Genomic DNA, 18982 nt, shown 5'->3' with positions numbered 1-18982 from the left:
ATTTGTTCTGACATAAAGGATTAATCCAAGCCTTAGTCCTTTCTAGGATATTTAGAAAAATGTATTGTAATAATAAGATTTAGTCTAGGCAAGCATGGCTCACTCCGCGATTTCGTCGCTTTGCTACAAGTGTTTTGTGTGTTTTGTTTTGCGTGTTACAAGTACATCCGTTCTACACCAATTATGGTGGCTAGCCATAAGCCGCGCGTGGCGCTGTCGCCACCTAGTGGCCAAATCTGTCCTGATCGTAATTGACGCGTTTTGTTAGAGTGAGTCTTCTGTACCTAGTACTATTATTTATTCTGTGGTCTAGGGCACATACGGAAGTAGGATATGATATTAAGTCAATAAGTAATATAAAAATTACAAGTCATTTTATTACAAAAATAAGTACTTATAAAGTTATAACAATGGTATGATGTATATTTAAACTTAATTTCACTATAGTCAACACAGCAATAAGGCACGTGCGTTACGCTTTTATTGTACTGAGCTGGAATGCTTTCTTGATTTCTCTTCCTAACGCTTCACCTAAAGGGGGAGGTACTGCGTTGCCAACCTGAAAAAAAGTGGGAATATTTAGTTGCTTAGTCTATTTTTTTTATCCGACAGAAAGTAGAGTTTATGTAGAGACAGGACGGAATGCAGAACATCGCATGTAAACATGCTTTAGGGTGGTATTGGTATTATCCAGTGTCCAATGTCAGTGCGTCTCACTCTCTCATTAAAGCAAATTGTGAGACGCAATACACATTGGACAAAGAAATTGGATAGGTGGAATACCACCTTTACCCAGCATGGTGCCAGAGAAGTTAATGTCAGGGAATCAAGTGCGCTTGTCGATTGTCGAGTACATACATATGTAGGACTTCTGCCCACCTGTAAACTGTTGAGCAGTACACTGTGCACCGACAGTTTGTAAACCTTATTGCCGAAACATAGGGTCCATCGATGTTTAGTTAAGATAGTTGTTGGTAGTAAGGCCTGTCTCGAAGTCGCGCGGCGGCCGCGCGAGCAATGTTCGACCGCGGCAAACCTGTATTTTGGCTCGCGAGCCAATTTCGGCACCATCTTGAACTTATGCGCAGCGGCCGCGCGCGGCAGGCGATCCGACGATCGACCACATTATATCACAAAAATTAATTATTCGGAACGAAGTATAGCCAGGCCTATGGAACTCTCCGCGCGAGCTCGGATTTATACCTACGAATCTGCTCCCGTTCACGGTAGAAAAGCAAGCCAGTTGGTTGCCACACGCGCTCACGTACGCACGTCACCGCGCGCCGCACTGTCAATTTTTACGATAGTTACAAGCTACTTAGTAGGTACCTACCTACTATTGAATTCCTTTAATTAAACATGTAAGTTTATTATGTATGACAAATGTATAGTTTTAGATATCTGTCTATTTGAAATAGGTAGCAAATTTTTAATTTATTTTGGTAAATGTTTATTTTAACGACAGTAAGTTAACTTTACACCGGAAAGTCACTACTCATTTTTGCTCTGGTTAACTTATAATTAATTACCTGTATTCATGGGGTTTCTATATTTTTTCTTTATTGTGTAACATTAATCTCTATCTGGTTTTAAATTACACGAAGTTTTAAAACTAATTTTTGCTGGGATTATTGCGCGGTTTATAAAACGGCTTAAACACTGCGGTTACTGCAGGGACATATGACCTTTTAAAATGACTATTTCGCAAACACTAACGCATAATTTAAGATTTAGCTTTCCGCTGTTTAAGTAGGTATTTATTTATCATTTCTGAGCGTCAGCAACCCTAGCGTTGTGCCGGTGCGCGCGGTGTGGGGAGCGGTGCGTTGAAGGTCACTCCATTGTATTTTTGTGTAGGTATCAAAACGGTAGGTATTTGCGTTTTGTTTGAGAGATAAGTATCTGTTCGTAAGAACTATTATATAATCTGTGGTATAGCCAAATAGAAAAATGATGTTGCGATAATCACTACAATTACATAGAAACTGTTTTAGTGCCGTATAATGTAATTAAAGTACGACACTTTTCATTATCCATGTATGATGCCGCGCGAGCCAACTGAAATATATACACACCCGTCCCAACTGCGCGCGAACATTCCTTGGCCGCGCGCCGAAAAACCGTCAATGAATGGTTCGTCGCGCGGCGCGTGGCTCGCGCGCCAATGATCGAGTTGGCGCGCGCGGCAGCCCGGTATCCATGGCGCGCGGGCGCCGCGCGAGCCAATGTTCGATAGCTTGCCGCGCGATATGGAGACGGGGCTTTAGGTACCTGTCGGTGCTTGTCGAGCACGGAGCCGGCGAATACGTAGGTGTCGGGGAAGCCCTGCGAGCGCGCGCACTCGCGCACGGACACGACGCGCGGCTGCTGCGGGTGCAGCACGCGGCCCTGCTTGCCCATCGGCTCGGGGTCCGTCACCGTGGTGCTGAAGTACCCGTCCCACGATAGACGACCTAAGGAAATGGTTATTCAATTACTAGCAATATGCTTTTTAGGGTTCCGTACCCAAAGGGTAAAATCGGGACCTTATTACTAAGACTCCACTGTCTGTCTGTCACCAGTTTATGTCTGTCTCATAAACCGTGATAGACGCTTGAAAATCGCAACAGTTGAATTTTTCACAGATGATGTATTTCTGTTGCCTCTATAACAACAAATACTAAAAAGTACGGAGCTATCGGTGGGCGAGTCCGACTCGCCCTTGTCCGGGTCTTTATACTGTAGTATGTATAGTCTACTTGTCTCAATTGTTTATAAGTTTTATAACTCACCATAAAGACCAGCCCAGTTGTTGTGTCGATTGGCAGTGTGGGGCAGACACCACGGGATCAGAGTGTTTTCCTGTCGGTCGGCCGGGTCGCACGCGCCGCCACTGGCACACGCACACACGCCTCGGCGCTGCCCGTTGCGCGAACTCTTGTCTATTATAACTCACCATAGAGGCCTGCCCAGTTGTTGTGTCGATTGGCAGTGTGTGGCAGACACCACGGGATCAGCGTGTTTTCCTGTCGGTCGGCCGGGTCGCACGCGCCGCCACTGGCACACGCACAGACGCCTCGACGCTGCCCGTTGCGCGAACTCTTGTCTATTATAACTCACCATAGAGACCAGCCCAGTTGTTGTGTCGATTGGCAGTGTGTGGCAGACACCACGGGATCAGCGTGTTTTCCTGTCGGTCGGCCGGGTCGCACGCGCCGCCACTGGCACACGCACAGACGCCTCGACGCTGCCCGTTGCGCGAACTCTTGTCTATTATAACTCACCGTAGAGGCCAGCCCAGTTGTTGTGTCGATTGGCAGTGTGTGGCAGACACCACGGTATCAGCGTGTTTTCCTGCCGGTCGGCCGGGTCGCACGCGCCGCCACTGGCACAGGCACACACGCCTCGACGCTGCCCGTTGCGCGAACTCTTGTCTATTATAACTCACCATAGAGGCCTGCCCAGTTGTTGTGTCGATTGGCAGTGTGTGGCAGACACCACGGGATCAGCGTATTCTCCTGTCGGTCGGCCGGGTCGCACGCGCCGCCACTGGCACACGCACACACGCCTCGACGCTGCCCGTTGCGCGAACTCTTGTCTATGTGACGATATTGCAGTACCTAAATAAAAGTTTAGGTACACTTAGAAAAATCAAACTCAAATATTGATCCATTATACAATTTTAGACACGAAACATATAGACATTTTTCTAAACTGCGTTCGACGATGTCAGACAGCAGGTCTGACATCGAAAGCAGTTTAGAAAATATGCAATCCATAATTTTTGGAAACCACTACCATAAATTGTTTGTAGTTAATGCGAAATTTTTTGTCTTCAGTCTTACAATTTACACAAGCATAATTGTGACGTCCAACGGGTAAAGATACCTTATGGCGGCTGGCGCTTACGCTATTATTAACGCCGCTCCAATATTATTGCGGCGCTATGCGACGTAAGCGCCAGCCACTTTACCTTACACGTACCTTTTGCCATGGAACGTCACAATTAATTAATCCAGTTGGATCTAAATCTAGAAAAAACTAGTAATTATAAGTACCTTGCATTTCGTCCCGTCGGAAAGCGTGACCGATATATTGGGCAGATCCCTCCAATCCGAACCAGGCGTCGTCGGAATCCTACTGATCCTAGCCACGATCAGCGGCGCCATGTTCTTACAAATATGATCCCTTAGCTTCGCGTTCTCGTCTTTACTTCTTATCATCCTCTGGAAATGGCTTTCCGGCATCGAGCCGTATTCTATCTCGATTTTACTGGCCCCATTGCTGATATCAGGTAAGTCGCTCATAGCGTCACGGATAGTGCAAGTACGTCGCGGGGCCGAATCCTCCCATTGGATGTTTGAGACGAAGCGTTTACCGTCTATATTGATAGTGAGTGAGCAAGCGCGTCGGCTAAATACGTGAGTCGGTTCCGGATATGAAGGAAGCTTGAATCCCGGCGCGGCCGCCATGATAATAAGTCGTCGTCTAGTCTGAGGGACGCCGTAATTCCCCGCTTGTAGAACACCGAACGTACACTGATAGCCCATGTCTAGTAAAGTCCGTAGCGTCAATTTCAAGACCATTCCTTTTTTGAACGCGACGAAGTTTCTCACGTTCTCTAAGATGAAGTATTTGGGGCGGTAGTAGTCGCAGAAGGAGAGGTATGTGGCCACGAGCGAGTTCTTGAAGTTGGAGTACTCGCGCGAGTTGAACCGGTTCATGCCGGAGAAGCCCTGGCACGGCGGCCCGCCGCACATTAACTCCACCTGACAAAAGTGTCGATAAATTAGAATAAAAGTTTTTTTTTAAACAAATGAATAGCGAAAAGAAGATCCGGCACTGTGCAGGTCGACTAACAAGATAACACGCTATTATCAGTGATAAATTAATGATCATTCGTCATGAGCACTGGTAGCCTAGGATGGACATTTCCTGCTTCCAAAGAGGTCATGCGTTAAAATTTCGACTCGTTTTCAATGAGCTCCCAACCATTTTAGATTTACCAGCACGCGTGCGAAACTCCTGACTTCGGCCAAACTCGGCTCAGCATTGCTCCGAGCAATTATTAGGGTTGACACAACTTGACGTCCCTTTGCGTGCACGACCACAGATAAGATAATGGCTTGAATTTTGACAACCCTAAATAGCCGAAAGGGATAGTGCCATACATTAGAAAGGGACAGCATGATTCGACCCTGTCCTTTTCGGTGTAGGGAAACATGGCGACAAAACGCAAGAAGCCCTATTTACCCTTAAAATAGCGCCAGTTATTAGAATAAGACTGTCAAGCAGACTCCAAGCACCCTTAGCAAGCTATGCCAACCCCAGGAAGGCACACTGATTCTAATAACGACTAGTTTCCGTTAGAGGTTAATAATAGGTTTCCAGGCTGCCTCAGCGAGCTGCTAGGTGCTAGGTAAAGGCAAATACTAGGAAAATTCTTACTTCGCCAGGAGTAGGTAAGCGCAGAGCCGCGGCGGTGTGCGTGGCGCCGGCCAGCGCGGTCGCCAGCAGCGCGTTGCAGTCCTCGCGGAACACGGAGCACCCGGGATTGTTGAGCGCGTAGGCGTGTGCCGCGGCCTGGAAATATATTTCTAATTGGAAAACAAATCAAATAAAGTTAGACCAAGAAAAGCCTGCAGCGATTTTGATAGCCCACGCAGTGCAAATGTTATTTAACGTCAAATATTTTATGAAATTATGACGTATAAATAACACTTGCACTGTGTGGGCTATCACAATCGCTGCAGACTTTTCTTGGTCTGACTCTATGAACATGTCTTTAAAAAAATACCACTACGATGTATATGTTATTTCTGGTTTACTAACGAATGGGCCAAAATCGTTTCCCAAAGTATCACATCCCAAACTATGTTTCCCAAATTATCATTTCCCAAAAAAATGTTTGGCAAAACAACTTATCGCAAATTTTCAGTTAGCAATAGTCTTTTTTGGCAAGTTATTGTTTAGCAAATAATTACTTGGACAAGTTTCATTTTACCAAATATTATTTAGTCAAATGTATCATTAAGCATAACTTACATGTCCCAAAATATTGCATGGCATACAATTTACATACCAATAAAGAGGAGGCTGCAGAATTTTATTTGTCTAGTATTTAACTGAACATTACATATACATAGTAAAATGTAACGTCAAAAAAAACATTCTTACTGCCAAAAATATGTAGTAAATGATCACTAAAATTAAAACTCCATTTTAATGTAAAATGACAACCAAATTTGTTACATCTTGCTATACTACTAAAGCAAATAACACCAAAGTAATCATTGTAACCCAAAAATAGTAAATAACCACCAATATTCAAACCACATTTTAGTTTAAAATGTCATGCAATTTTTTTACGTCTCGTTATTCTATTAAATTAATTAATCCACTTCGATGACCTTTTTTTAGTACATAGAATTTCGTTTCTGTAAGGACCGCAGTTCTAACCTAACCTAACCCACTTTTCTAATAGCATTTCGATTCTGTGAGGGTGACAGTTCTAACCTAACCTAACCCACTTTTCTGATAGCGGTTCCGTTTTGTGAGGATCGCAGTTCAAACCTAACCCAACCCACCCAAATTACGTAGAATTTAACGTAAGTACTTTAAATAGAGATGCCTATTTGTCAAATTTGCGAAGTGACAATTTTGACCAAACATCTTTTTGGAATATAATATTAGACAATAAAAAACATTTGCTAAATAAGTTTTTGTCCTAATAACATTTGACAAAGTAAAATCATGCCAAATGATAATTTGACCAAATAAATTATATGCGAAGTGTAACTTTGCTAAAGGTTCCTTTGGGAAATGAAACTATTGCGATAAGTTTGTTGGGAAGTGAAATTTGGCGAAATGTATTTGGCCGAAACGAAAGTACACCGTTATTTCTACTTAGCCTCGTAGGCTCTTTTCATTCCAACAGAAAAAATAATCTAAATTTTTCTGGTGTTTCGTAGAAATAACACATAATTCACAAAACATGGCACATAATAAATTAGTCGCGGCCCGTGACTTCGGACGTGTCGAAGTTTTTAAAATCTTACCACATTTTTAATGAACGAGACTACCATTCCTAACTTAAGTAAGTAAATTACCTCGACGTGTTCAACGGCCCAGCGACACGATGCGATCCCCGCAGCGTGCAATCCAGCCGACAGCCCGCCGCAGCCGGCGAACACGTCCAGCGTCCTCAACGGCCGCGTTTCCGCTTCCGCGCCCGCTGCCGTCTCCGCTTCCGCCTTCCCTTTCCCCTTGCCCTTCCCCTTCCCTTTATCCTTCCGCTCCGCCCGCCCGATGTTCGCCGCGTGCTCTGGCACTTCCAAGAACTTTCCTGAAGCCTTATCGTACGCTTGTCTGAAGTAGAACCTGTTTGGGTCTTTCGATAGCCACTCTTGATGGTTCCCTGGTATGTTTTCTTCGTAAATGAGCTGGCAGGGGCCGGCGACGGCGCTGAAAGGGACCTCGCGGATATTGTCGGTCCAGTATACGAGATTGAGGTCGCTGTGTCGGGCTTCGGGAAGTACATTTTCCGGTCGCAGGAGCAGACGAACTTTAAGCAAGATATCCTGCGGTGCGACCAGTCGTTGATCGCCACGAGCGACTACTGCCGCTATGTGTCCAACGCAGAATGGTTCTCCGGTATCAATGTTTGAACCTCTAAGGTTGTTGTCGCTTTTCCGATAGTATTCTGTATAAATCGACTCATCCACCTTTTCTAGTTTCTGCCTATCAGGGTTCAGCTCCTTGGTCTTCAATTTGAAAGTGTCCGGCTTGAGAAAGACACCACTACCCTTCTTATATACGTGGTCCTGCCACGAAACATAGCTCCATTCAGATCTGTTCGATTCTTTCACGAATTCAGACTTCACTGCTAACTTATCAAAGAGTTTGGGGATGTTCTTGCCGTCTCGCTTAGTCTTACGCTCGCAAGAGGGACAGAAGCGATGTTCACGCAACGCGTTAGGGCAAGGTGGATCTGCCGGTAAATCCTCAAAGCGCGCGGTGAAGCGTTCATAATACTTTTTATAGAAGTAAGTTTTTCCATCATCCTCAAATCCATCATCCTGCAATTCTTTCCCTCCTAACCCGAACCAGTCTTTAGGTATTTCTCGCTTTTCGACATTAGCTTTCCTTAAAATAGACGACAGTGGGGCTCCATGGCAACATCTGTCTCCTAGGAAAACTTCCCTTGGATCACCTACTTCGCCTAAGACAGTGTCCGTAGCTCTTATAAAGACTTCTGCATGGAAGTAGCCCGATTTAGGATTACTGGTCTCCATCCACATATAGACAACTCTTGCAACAAGAGCGGGTATTTTAGCCTGCGCAGTTTCCACCATAACATAATCGCCGTTGCTTAATTCTGATCCATCAATTTCTACTTTATCATAATAAACTTTGGTAGCGTCTGCTTTGACAGGTTTTCCGATCCATTTGATTTTCCTAGTGCCGGCGCCGGTGAGTTTAACAGGCACGACGTCTTCAACACGGTCGTCAAGTCTGTCTGGTTCATCCTCCTCGTTGTCTGAATCATCAGCCTGTTGCACAGCCATGTTAGGGCACCTACGGCGCACGCAGGCTTGTTTCGAGCGCCCCTGCCCACCAAATTTAGCCATAGCGCGGCACGCGTTACACTCCCCACAATCCGGCAGTTGACACGCTTCACACACCCCACATCTTTTCCTTCTCAACACTAGCTCGTGGTTAGTTTTATCGAGCTGATCCGTGAAGAAGCTTTCGAAAGTTTTTCTGACTAAAGGCGTAGTAGTTGCCTTTGTCCACGCCTTTTTATCTATCTTTTTATAGTCTATTTTAGCGCGTATTTTCCGTTTGCCGAATTTGATGCCCATGAGCTTGATAAGCTCGCGCATGCAAGGGAGTGTAATGAGAGGAGCCTCATCTTCATCAGCCTCCAAGCTGACAACTTGATCACAAACGAACTGAGCGTGTTTATGCAACATTTCCTCAGTCATTTGTTTATCGCCTAGCTCTGGAATGGTGGCTTCGCGTATAACCACCAGCAGATCTTCATAGTTCGGTTGGAGGTAATGGAATTCTTCCAAGTATTCTACAACAACTTTGCTGATCCATATTTTCTCGTACAGGTTGTTCATTAAGGGCGTGTACTCGGGGCTGGGGTTCATGAGATTGTATTCTCCAAATTCGGTGGACAGGGTGATGCAGTTCTTGCTACCGCCGTCAAAGCCGTGAATAAACCTGGCAACAAAAAAAAGTTATTAAAGTTAGAGCCACTTGCTCCATTACTAACCCGGGGTTAACCAGTTAAACCTGGAGTTACCATGGTAACCAGTACAATTTGACACTGGGTTAACGGTTTAACCGCTTAACCCTGGGTTAGTAGGATGCTGCAAATATCTTCAAACCAAATAAAAAAAATCGTCATTGAAAAAAAGTTATTTTGATGGAAAACATTATTTTTACCATGACAGTGATACATTCATTTCTGTGGCACAGAATTTATAGAGTTAACCCAAGAAAAGTCTGCAGCGATTTTGATAGCCCACGCAGTGCAAGTGTTATGTATTCGTCATAATTTCATAGAATTTTGATGTTTAAAATAACACCTGCACTGCGTGGGCTATCAAAATCGCTGCAGACTTTTCATGGTATAACTCTAGGCTATATTTATAATAAATATTTAATCATCTAGTTTTCAATTGTTAAATTGACTGTGGTAATATTGATACAGCATTTAATAGTTACCATTCAATAATAGGGCCAACATCCTTAACGGGTACTGATTCCTCATCTATCTCTGGAGACTCCGAGCATATCGACTTCAAGTATCCCGACATGTATATCCTTGCGTCACTCTCCACAAGGCCACCGTCAATGGGCACCAGATGGCCCTCTCGATCGAATATTGAGAAGCCGGTGATATTTGTTTGGGGCCGCTCCATAATGTCACCTTCATCACCTGTAGAAATATTTTTTTCTGTTAACACTTGCTACAATAGGTGCAAAATCTAGGAAAATGTCGGTTGACGCAAAAACCTGAAATAGCGATGCCAACGTGTCATATTGCCAGTGTTCGGCAAACTTGGTGCCACGCCGCGGAATTCCTACTAGAAATCTTAATATGGACATGACTCAAACGCCGCGATCTTGGTCGAAAAAGTAATTTGAGTATTAGAATATTAAGTGTCATTTATTTATAAATAGACGTTTAAACACTGAATAAACGCATAAATTGTATCATTATTATTTAAAAACATTGATACGCTTTAACCGAGTATAATTTCAATTAAATTAAAAATTAGAAACATTGTAGAAGTAATACAACACGAATCCCGGAATTCCCACGGCATATCCGTATTAGCGTAATGATTGAGGTCATTAACCCCGTGCGGCACCAAGTTTGCCGAACACTGCACATTGCAGACAAAACTTGACCTTTTGGTGGAATGCTCCTATTGCTCCTACTACTGTGTCACCTTATTTACATAAATGGGTTTGAGTGTTTAGAAAAAAGGCATATCTATTTAATAATATAATAATACCTTTAAACGAGCAATTCTTGTTTATTTATATATATGTATATATATATATATATATATATATTTCGGGGATCTTGGAAACGGCTCTAACGATTTCGATAAAATTTGCTATATGGGGGTTTTCGGTATAGCTAGGTTTTATCTCTGGGAAAACGCGCATTTTTAAGTATGTTTCAGTGACGGCGCGTCAAACATATCCATAGGCAAGCCGGGGCTAATTTGGCTTACATATTTCCTTTACAACCCTGCTCAAATGTCCAAAAACAGGCAAGCCGGTAGGAATCGGCTTCTATGGACGCGCCGCCACTGGTATGTTTTCCGAGGAAAGCTCGGTCTCCCAGATATTTCCACATGATATACATACATGTCACAGCCAAGCATGAATGATACGGGATATTTTGCGGATGGGAGGGATATAATTATGAGAGTTCCAAAAGTGACACCCTCATATGCCAGAGAAATTCTAGATTCTTTTCCTTCAAGGAAGTTAGGAAAAAAATTAAGATGGTAGAAACAAATTGGGAACCCCTGCCTGTTTAGTAATTAATACAACACGATATTCTATGAGACAATGAGAAAATATTAAAGTAATTAAAGTCAGACCATTTTATCTCATGGCATTTGCAAAGACAAAGTGTGGCAACGTCATCATTAACGTGAAATTTATATGAAAATATGACGTTTATTATGACATCACCTCACTTTGTTTTGTTCAAGTAAAAAATAAAATAAAAGTTGGTGATACTGACAAGTTAGCTTAGACAGGCTTATTCTGATTTTAATAACAGGTTATGAATTAGATCAGATCCAAATCTATTTCATAAGTCATAACCCATTATTAAAATCAGTATACGCCTGGGACTTGGGCTTACCAGCAGCAAGAACAAGTTTTTCATTGGTCAATGCTATAAATTCTTCCACAGCATCCTGTGGGTGTCCTTGGAAATATATAATGTCCGAGTTGTTTATAAACTGTCCGCAAGTATTGCATCTCTCCATATCAGGTTCAGGAAGGCTTTTCTCATTTGATTGGACACTGTTCTTATCATCTTGTCCATCTGTGTTGTCGTAATTATGATTTTCATCACTATCAGTCTTTGTTACACCATTTTTGCCATTGGTTAAGCTTTCTTGTGCATCAGGATTATCTTGAGGTGTAATGTTGATGTCAATCATATCATCAGAAGTTAGACCATTTGAATCTTCACCATTAGGTTTCCCAAAATGTTTGTCATCTAAACTGATGTCTTCGTCTTTGATTGCATCAGTTTTAACCTCTTTCATGTCCGCCGTACATTCCACATCATTTTCTTCCGCGTCATCAAGTGATTCATCCAGATTTGTCTTCAGCTTTTTCTGCAAAGAAATTGTAGATGAGATAAGATAAAAAGTCTCAGTATCATACTAATGTAGATAGAGGAGAACTGAGATTTTGATAAGTAACTATAGATCACCATGAAAGATAAGTTCAGAAGAGCCTAATAAGAGAATAAGAATAAGAGATGTTTATTAGCACAAGAGGGTTATATTGTCGGGGTACTGCAATACCGCGTAACTAACAAATGCAGTAAGGTGTATTCGGGTAATATCGAATGTCGGATAATTCCGAAATTCAGATGAAAATCACCCTTAATTCCATCATAATAAAAGTCTCTTTTCGGAATTATATCCGACAGTTTTCGACATTCGGAATTACCCGAGTAAACCTTACCTAAGGTCCAATAGTGACACCGACCCTTCTTTACGGATGCCAAACATGGGCAATAAACAAAGAAATTATCGACAAACAAATATAATGGACGCAGCGGAAATGGCATGCCGCCTCAAGTGGCGATGGGCCGGACACACAGCGAGAGCGAAAGACGACCAGACGACGACGGTGGAGCAAAAAAGAGTTTTACACTGGTACCCACCAGATGGCGGGCGAGGGCAAGGTCATCCGCTCCGCCGCTGGCGAGACGACATAACCGAGCAGGCAGGCATAACCTGGGCCAGTCTGGCCGCCGACAGAAAACTATGGTGTGACATGGAGGAGGCCTACGTCCAAAAATGGACAAACCCACATAAAAATACTTAGTAATACCTAGTAGTTTTTAAATTCTTTTCTTTGTAACTTTATTTCAAAATAATACTTAAACTCTTAATTTAATTGTAACATTTATATTTGGGAAATAAAAGGCTTTTATATTTTTATATTATATAAGGTCCAATTAGGGCGGGTTGCACCATGCCCATTAAGAGAATAGTCATGAAATAGAAATATTTATTTGCTTAAAACTATTTAATATTTATTTATTTGACTATTCTCTTTCTGCACAGACTCTACCTTGTAACATTGTTTGAATTTCGAACTCTTTCGGCTTTGTTAGTTGGGGGCTGTCCATAAATTACGTCATAGTTTTTTGACGATTTTTGACCCCCCCTCCCTAAAATCATGCTTCGAATGACCCCGTTTCCTCCTACGTCATGCTACCATCATCCGATGTCCAGATCCCCGCCCCCTAATTGTAAATTTCTACTACGAGATATCTAAATTTTTTTTTATTATATCTAAATTGGTTTTTCTTTGTTACTGTTCTTGGGCTTATTGCTAAGGGTGAATGGATTGTTTTATTTATATTTAATTTGGGATGGGTTTTCAAAGAAAAAGTATCTTACAGGAGTAAGTTTAGCATCTTCTGACGGACTCCGGCCTCTCTTCACGGCAAGCATGCTGGTTATTGACAGCTGCTTTCCATTGGATGACATTAATTTTGCTCTGTAAAAATATAAAATATTGCCAATCAACTTAGATTGAACCGACCACAGTGCCAAGCACCCTATTTCCACTACAAATTTTACACAGTGAACATGTTTTTGGCAGTCAGTGTGTTAATAGAGCTAAAAGAATATATCTTTTAAGATACACATTGTCAAGAAAAGAGAATATCAAACAGTCTTTGGCTATGATTGAATAATAACAACCGTCTAGGGGTAAGCCAGGTAAGTATTCTAGTTACTGTCATTATCTTAGTGCGGCAGCTCAGGCAGAGTGCTTTTCACTATCTAAGCTAGCTCAGTTATCCAATCTTGGATCTTGGCTTCTCTCTATTAGAACTCTGCCCTATATCTATAATAAGTCAATTTACATAAGTTGTTACTGTATTTTATACCTATACTCCCATTATTTATGATCAAATAGTTTCACTGTCTAAAAATTACTACTTGGGGATACAAGCTGACAGCCCATTGTAACCAGGCAAGTACTTGATAAATCGGAAAGGTACGGTGGTATGCATCTCTGCATATAAGTTGATATTCCACGGAGGTTGCCTTATGCAGTTAATTTTACTAATTTTAACAATGAGGCAGGCAATCGAGTAGTATTATTTAGCACAATGAATGCATTACATTTTTAGTTATTCTGATTAATTATCCCTTTGACTTACTTGTTAGGTGTGGTTTTTATGTTCTTGTTTGATTTCGGACTGCCACCGTTGTCATGATTTTTCTGATTTATATTCGCCTTCGAAGGCATAGTTCCCTAAATATTTTAACCACAAGTGTGAACTGGAAATGTACATGTAAACAACATAAATTAATTACAATACAAAGGTGAATATATATTGCAAAGAAAAGGCGCGAATGTGTGTTGACACAATTGACAGCACCTGTTGCCAAAACTAACCACAGGCTACAGAAACTGGTCTCGTGTGGGATGATAAAACTATATTAAAACCGTCATTGAAACAGGATGACAACCTTATAACACAAAACAAAGAGCGTTCGAATACTAATTGTATTAATAAGTATTTTTTATGAATTTTTTAAACGAATGTTATGTTATTAAGCCCCCTCCAGACTATGCGCGTGAATCGCGGGCGAAGCCGCGAACGCGAGTGTGGAGTCTAGTTCGCTGATATGCGAAATCGACTCCAGACTCGCGTTCGCGGCTTTGCGCCGCGATTCGCGCACGAGTGTGGAGCGGGCTACAATATTTTACTTTTTGCCAAAATTTGTGCGACGCAGTAATTGCAGTATATAAGTCACTTATAATAAGTGTATAGAAACCAAAATAAAAACATACTTGAAAATCTAAGGACGTAATATAATTTTCGAACGCTCCGCCGAAGTTTGATTGACAGCTGAGACATTTGGCATTGACAGCCGATGCCGAAAACTGAGGACTTTGAAATCTTTGAATAGTTCATGGATTTGTTATTAAATTTCCAATTTGTTGTATAATTTATATACAATGATTAGACGTAAAATAATCTCGCTGTGCCGATCCAACTACAGTAGACTATGTTCTTCCATGACCCAGCCAGATATCGATCTAGGATACTACTGTGATGTAAGCAACTCCTCCGAGGTTAAGCGAAACATAACTTCAAGAAAAGGTGTTGGAAATTTAGATCGCGTGTTAGATATTTATAATCGCCTGAAAATTATAAATGTGGCCGATGAAGCTCACGATGCTCTAAAACAGGAGTTGTATAGGGAGCTTAGTAAATTGCCAAACAAAACTCACCCCTCAGTTCAAGGATATAAAGACGACCCTATATTAGTACATGAGCTCAATAAAAAGCGTGACTTTGGAAAGCACACGCCACTTGAATTCAGTGAAATTACACGCCTCATGAACCTTATGAGGACAGATAAGTTAGGTCAAACTTGTGGACACAAGAGTTATTATTTCCTCGGTGAACTAGCTGAATTAGAGGAAGCATTGATCAAATATGCAGTATCATACTTGGTGAAGGAGAATTTTAAACTAGTTTCTGTTCCTGATATCTTACCAAAGAATGTTTTGGAAAGCTGTGGCATGACAATAAATAGTGATAGGACACAGGTATGTTATTTGTACTATGATTAATCCATATTAATTTAAAATAAATAAAATTAAAACATGATTAATACCATTACACAATAACAAAGTGAATATGTATATGAATTATCAAATCAAAAAAAAAATCGGATCAAATATCATTTATTATCAATTATCAGGCAACTAAGGCCCATAGATACATACCTCACAAACAATACAATTATGTTTTTTATGTCACTTTGTTATTGGTAACATCATGATTTACTTATTTTGAACTTGCAGATATACTCCTTAGATCCAATCCATCATGGCCCAGACTTATATCTGTCAGGCACTGCAGAAATGTCACTGGCAGGACTGCTTATGAACTCCGTCCATTCCAGCACAGACCTTCCTCTGAAGCTGGCAGCCGTGAGCCGATGTTTCCGGGCTGAGACTTCCAGCATCATAGATGAGCGGGGAGTGTATAGGTACATCTACAATTATTATTTGGTTAGATGAATCATAAAATTACTGAAGACAACCTGTTTTTATGGGGTTACATTGATATTATGCTTACTATTTTTTTTGAGAGCTAATAGTAAAACATGATGATTCTAACAAGCTAATGTTGTAAAAAAATTGATGTTTTCAAGCGTTTTTTATACTATCCATACACATACACATTTTGTATACTACACATATATGCGGCATAATCCTAAGTCACATAAAGCATAGACTAGAAAAAATATTTCAAAGATATCTCCTACTGCTTGGTGCACAGCTCACACAGCAAGTCAAAATAAAAAAATCCTAAACTATTTAACTGTTTATCTTTTTTCTAATGCCAAAAAATGTTAAGCCTTTCTGTATTAAGGAATGTGTTGAAATATTTATTTGTAAAGAAATAGATAAGTAAGTTATACTCTTTATTTTTTTCTATTAGAGTGCACCAGTTTACCAAAGTGGAAATGTTTGCTGTTACCACACCGCAGCAGTCAGAGGAGATGCTTGAATACATCAGGACTGTGCAGGAACAAATGTTTGTACCCCTGGGATTCCACATGAAAGTGTTAGACATGCCACCACATGAGTTGGGAGCTCCTGCTTACAGGTTTGTGAAACAACATGGCTATACATTTTTAACACTTTCAGTGCCAAGTGCCCCATTTCCAAATTTTACAATACAAAACAACCTAGGATGTTCTTGGCAGTGTATGTGTTAAGCAAAATAAAAAACTTATGGCCAAATTAAGAACATTTAATTTGATGTGTTATAATAGGCAAAGAGAATTAAGTTAATAGGTAAAATATTTAATCAGTTACTTTAAATGTAAGTAACTGTCTTGCCAACTATCTCTTTGCTTTTTTTACTAAATTTTCCTGAAGTTAATATTGGCATACTTGTGCTATAGATTTGTTAAATGAACATAATAATTATTGGTTGTGATGGTGTTAATATAAATGAAGTTAATTTTTTCCAGAAAATATGACATTGAAGCCTGGATGCCAGGTCGAGGCAATTATGGAGAAGTTTCAAGTTGCAGCAACTGTACAGATTACCAATCAAGAAGACTTCACATCAGATACAAACACAATGGCAAAACACACTATGTGCACACATTGAACGGGACAGCATGTGCAATACCAAGGATGCTGATCACTTTACTTGAAACACACCAAGACCCAAAAGGCAAAATTTTCATCCCTGAAACTCTTCAGCCTTTTATGAATGGAAAGAAATATATAACAAAGAATAGTGCAATACCAGATTTAAAGTTGACAAAGAAAACAAAATAAAAATATTTTTATACAGTTGTATTATTAATCTATCCAACAATTATCTTTTCTTAACATTAGATTTCTTCGGTCATCTGAATTCGACAAGTTAGTAAACTTTCAAATGTTTCTCTAGAAAATACAGTGAAAACACTTTCCACTTTCACTTTATCCTATTGCCCATCTTCCTTTGCCTTAGATTTTTTCAGTCCTTTATGCTGTTTAGAGAACTTTTTCATTTTAGCCTTAAACTGTTGGATATCAACTGTAGACTCTGTGGATGTAGAGGGAGCAACAGATTTCTCCTCCGGTGGAATGAAGTCCTTCTGCCGCTGCTCCGCACGGGCCCGCTTATTTTGTTCTTGTTTCTCCTCTCTGGCATGCCTCTTCTTAGCCTTCTTCTGTTCATCCTTGAGGAAGTACTCTCCAGTCGCCAGCTCCTTGTCAATTTTGCTCTCTGCTTGAGGTGGTGGGAACGGAGTGTAAGGTTTCTTCTGAACTTTCTTTTTAGGCTGTTTCCTTGGCACATTTTTGCTTTTAAATGTTGGCAGGAATCTGTCCCAGCTTTCATTTTTTAGTCTAGGATCTTTCATTAATTCTCTCTTAATCATTAAACTTTTTATGTTATACATTGGGTGGATATTTTTCATGGTATCCTCTACTATGCGTCGGACCTGAACTAAACCTTTGTATGGGCCAACAGCGGACACAGTATTGCCTTGAACAAGTACGTAACACTCGGTCAGTAGTTCGATAGACTTGAGAGTCACTCCATTTGGTCCTATCAATCGCTGCCGTCTCTTCAAAAAGGTTTCCTTCTTTCGCACGAATGAGTTTATTTTAATAATATCACATCCTATTTCATCCTCTAGAACCCTGACTGCCTGTTCAAACGGGACGCTTCGAGACATTAGTTTCATTAAATCTCTAGCTTTTATTATTATATAGGGGTCCCAAGTCTTTCTCGTAGTTTTAACAATAATGCTACCTTCGATAAGATCCAATTCGGCGACAATGTGATGTTCCTTTAACACTTTCTGCACGAGAGGCCAACATTCTTTCAGGTACTGTTCACGATATTTAGGGAATAAGGTTGCAAATTTACTTTCTTCTAACAGACCATGAGGGTTATCCTCTGGGGTGAACTTAGGTATTTTCATAGCCCATGCATTATCGACGGGCCCCGTGTCCGCTATCTCGTTGTCAGATTCTTGCATGCTTAATATTTATTCTGTTGTATTCTGGATCAAAAGTACTGTGTAGAGCACAAAAAAATAATAAAAAAATAGCAAAGCACTACATCGAGCATTGACACATACACACGAGGGATAGACTGACGTCTGTCACTCAACGAAACGCACTGTCAAAATACCATGCCAACCAACACAACGCAAAAAACTACGCGTCTTCAACGTTTCCAAAAAAAATTAAGATTGTGATAATTAATTATGTTTTTCAAAATCGGTCTTTTTTCGTCAGTAGTTTTATTAATATAATTAAATACATAAGACAATTAAACAAAAACTTAAGTTATCATAGTCTATAAAATCTAATGTTACCAGACAAAAGATTTTCGACAGACGTGCGTGTAATAATTATATAAAAGTACACATTTTAACTGGCATAATAAAGAGAACATAGAAAAACTGACCGATTAAGACTAACCAAAGGACCAAATTCTAACAAGAAACATTAAATATTTCTGCATTACAGTCATAATGCTTAATCAGAAATAAATTTAATTTAGGTTGGTCACATTCTTGAAGTAGAGTATTCGGGGAATCCAGTCTAATGAGTAATTGCAGCTGGAAGTTACGCAACCAAAGACTTTCCAACCAATCATCTGCCAGACGGAGAGTTTTAGCACAATTTATACCAATCATATGTCCGTGCGTGTCTAGATTAT

At 40.7% G+C, this 18982-nt stretch overlaps 3 protein-coding genes across 3 annotated transcripts; 1 reads left to right on the top strand and 2 right to left on the bottom strand.

Moving 5' to 3' along the window:
* Positions 1-430: 430 nt before the first annotated feature.
* Positions 431-14098, bottom strand: LOC134670282 (DNA (cytosine-5)-methyltransferase PliMCI-like). Its single transcript, XM_063528027.1, has 10 exons — positions 13940-14098; positions 13170-13269; positions 11384-11867; positions 9718-9931; positions 7089-9210; positions 5428-5562; positions 4038-4748; positions 3428-3599; positions 2272-2453; positions 431-559 (listed from the first exon to the last, which is right to left on the bottom strand). Exons 1-10 carry the CDS (start codon positions 14026-14028, stop codon positions 473-475), a joined length of 4296 nt encoding a protein of 1431 aa, XP_063384097.1. The 5' UTR covers positions 14029-14098; the 3' UTR covers positions 431-472.
* Positions 14099-14670: 572 nt separating this feature from the next.
* Positions 14671-17108, top strand: LOC134670280 (serine--tRNA ligase, mitochondrial). The gene is made up of 4 exons (XM_063528025.1): positions 14671-15342; positions 15601-15788; positions 16244-16411; positions 16782-17108. Exons 1-4 carry the CDS (start codon positions 14746-14748, stop codon positions 17095-17097), a joined length of 1269 nt encoding a protein of 422 aa, XP_063384095.1. The 5' UTR covers positions 14671-14745; the 3' UTR covers positions 17098-17108.
* Positions 17101-18392, bottom strand: LOC134670281 (KRR1 small subunit processome component homolog). Its single transcript, XM_063528026.1, has one exon. It carries the CDS (start codon positions 18291-18293, stop codon positions 17250-17252), a length of 1044 nt encoding a protein of 347 aa, XP_063384096.1. The 5' UTR covers positions 18294-18392; the 3' UTR covers positions 17101-17249.
* Between the last annotated feature and the right edge of the window lie 590 nt (positions 18393-18982).

Source organism: Cydia fagiglandana, chromosome 13 (assembly GCF_963556715.1).
Source record: "Cydia fagiglandana chromosome 13, ilCydFagi1.1, whole genome shotgun sequence".
NCBI lineage: Eukaryota > Metazoa > Arthropoda > Insecta > Lepidoptera > Tortricidae > Cydia > Cydia fagiglandana.
Note: the sequence above shows the minus strand (reverse complement) of the source record. Positions and strands in the feature narration are given on the sequence as shown.

What these genes read in the sequence shown, in the direction of transcription:
- LOC134670282 (XM_063528027.1), bottom strand. Translation starts at nt 14,028, where the DNA reads ATGCCTTCGAAGGCGAATATAAATCAGAAAAATCATGACAACGGTGGC. An exon ending in AAGATGCTAAACTTACTCCT is followed by an intron (nt 11,868 to 13,169) that starts GTAAGATACTTT and finishes ATTTCTTTGCAG; the next exon opens with AAAAAGCTGAAGACAAATCT. An exon ending in CAACTGGGCAGGCCTCTATG is followed by an intron (nt 2,454 to 3,427) that starts GTGAGTTATAAT and finishes CCATTTCCTTAG; the next exon opens with GTCGTCTATCGTGGGACGGG.
- LOC134670280 (XM_063528025.1), top strand. Translation starts at nt 14,746, where the DNA reads ATGATTAGACGTAAAATAATCTCGCTGTGCCGATCCAACTACAGTAGA. An exon ending in TAAATAGTGATAGGACACAG is followed by an intron (nt 15,343 to 15,600) that starts GTATGTTATTTG and finishes TTGAACTTGCAG; the next exon opens with ATATACTCCTTAGATCCAAT. An exon ending in GATGAGCGGGGAGTGTATAG is followed by an intron (nt 15,789 to 16,243) that starts GTACATCTACAA and finishes TTTTTCTATTAG; the next exon opens with AGTGCACCAGTTTACCAAAG.
- LOC134670281 (XM_063528026.1), bottom strand. Translation starts at nt 18,293, where the DNA reads ATGCAAGAATCTGACAACGAGATAGCGGACACGGGGCCCGTCGATAAT.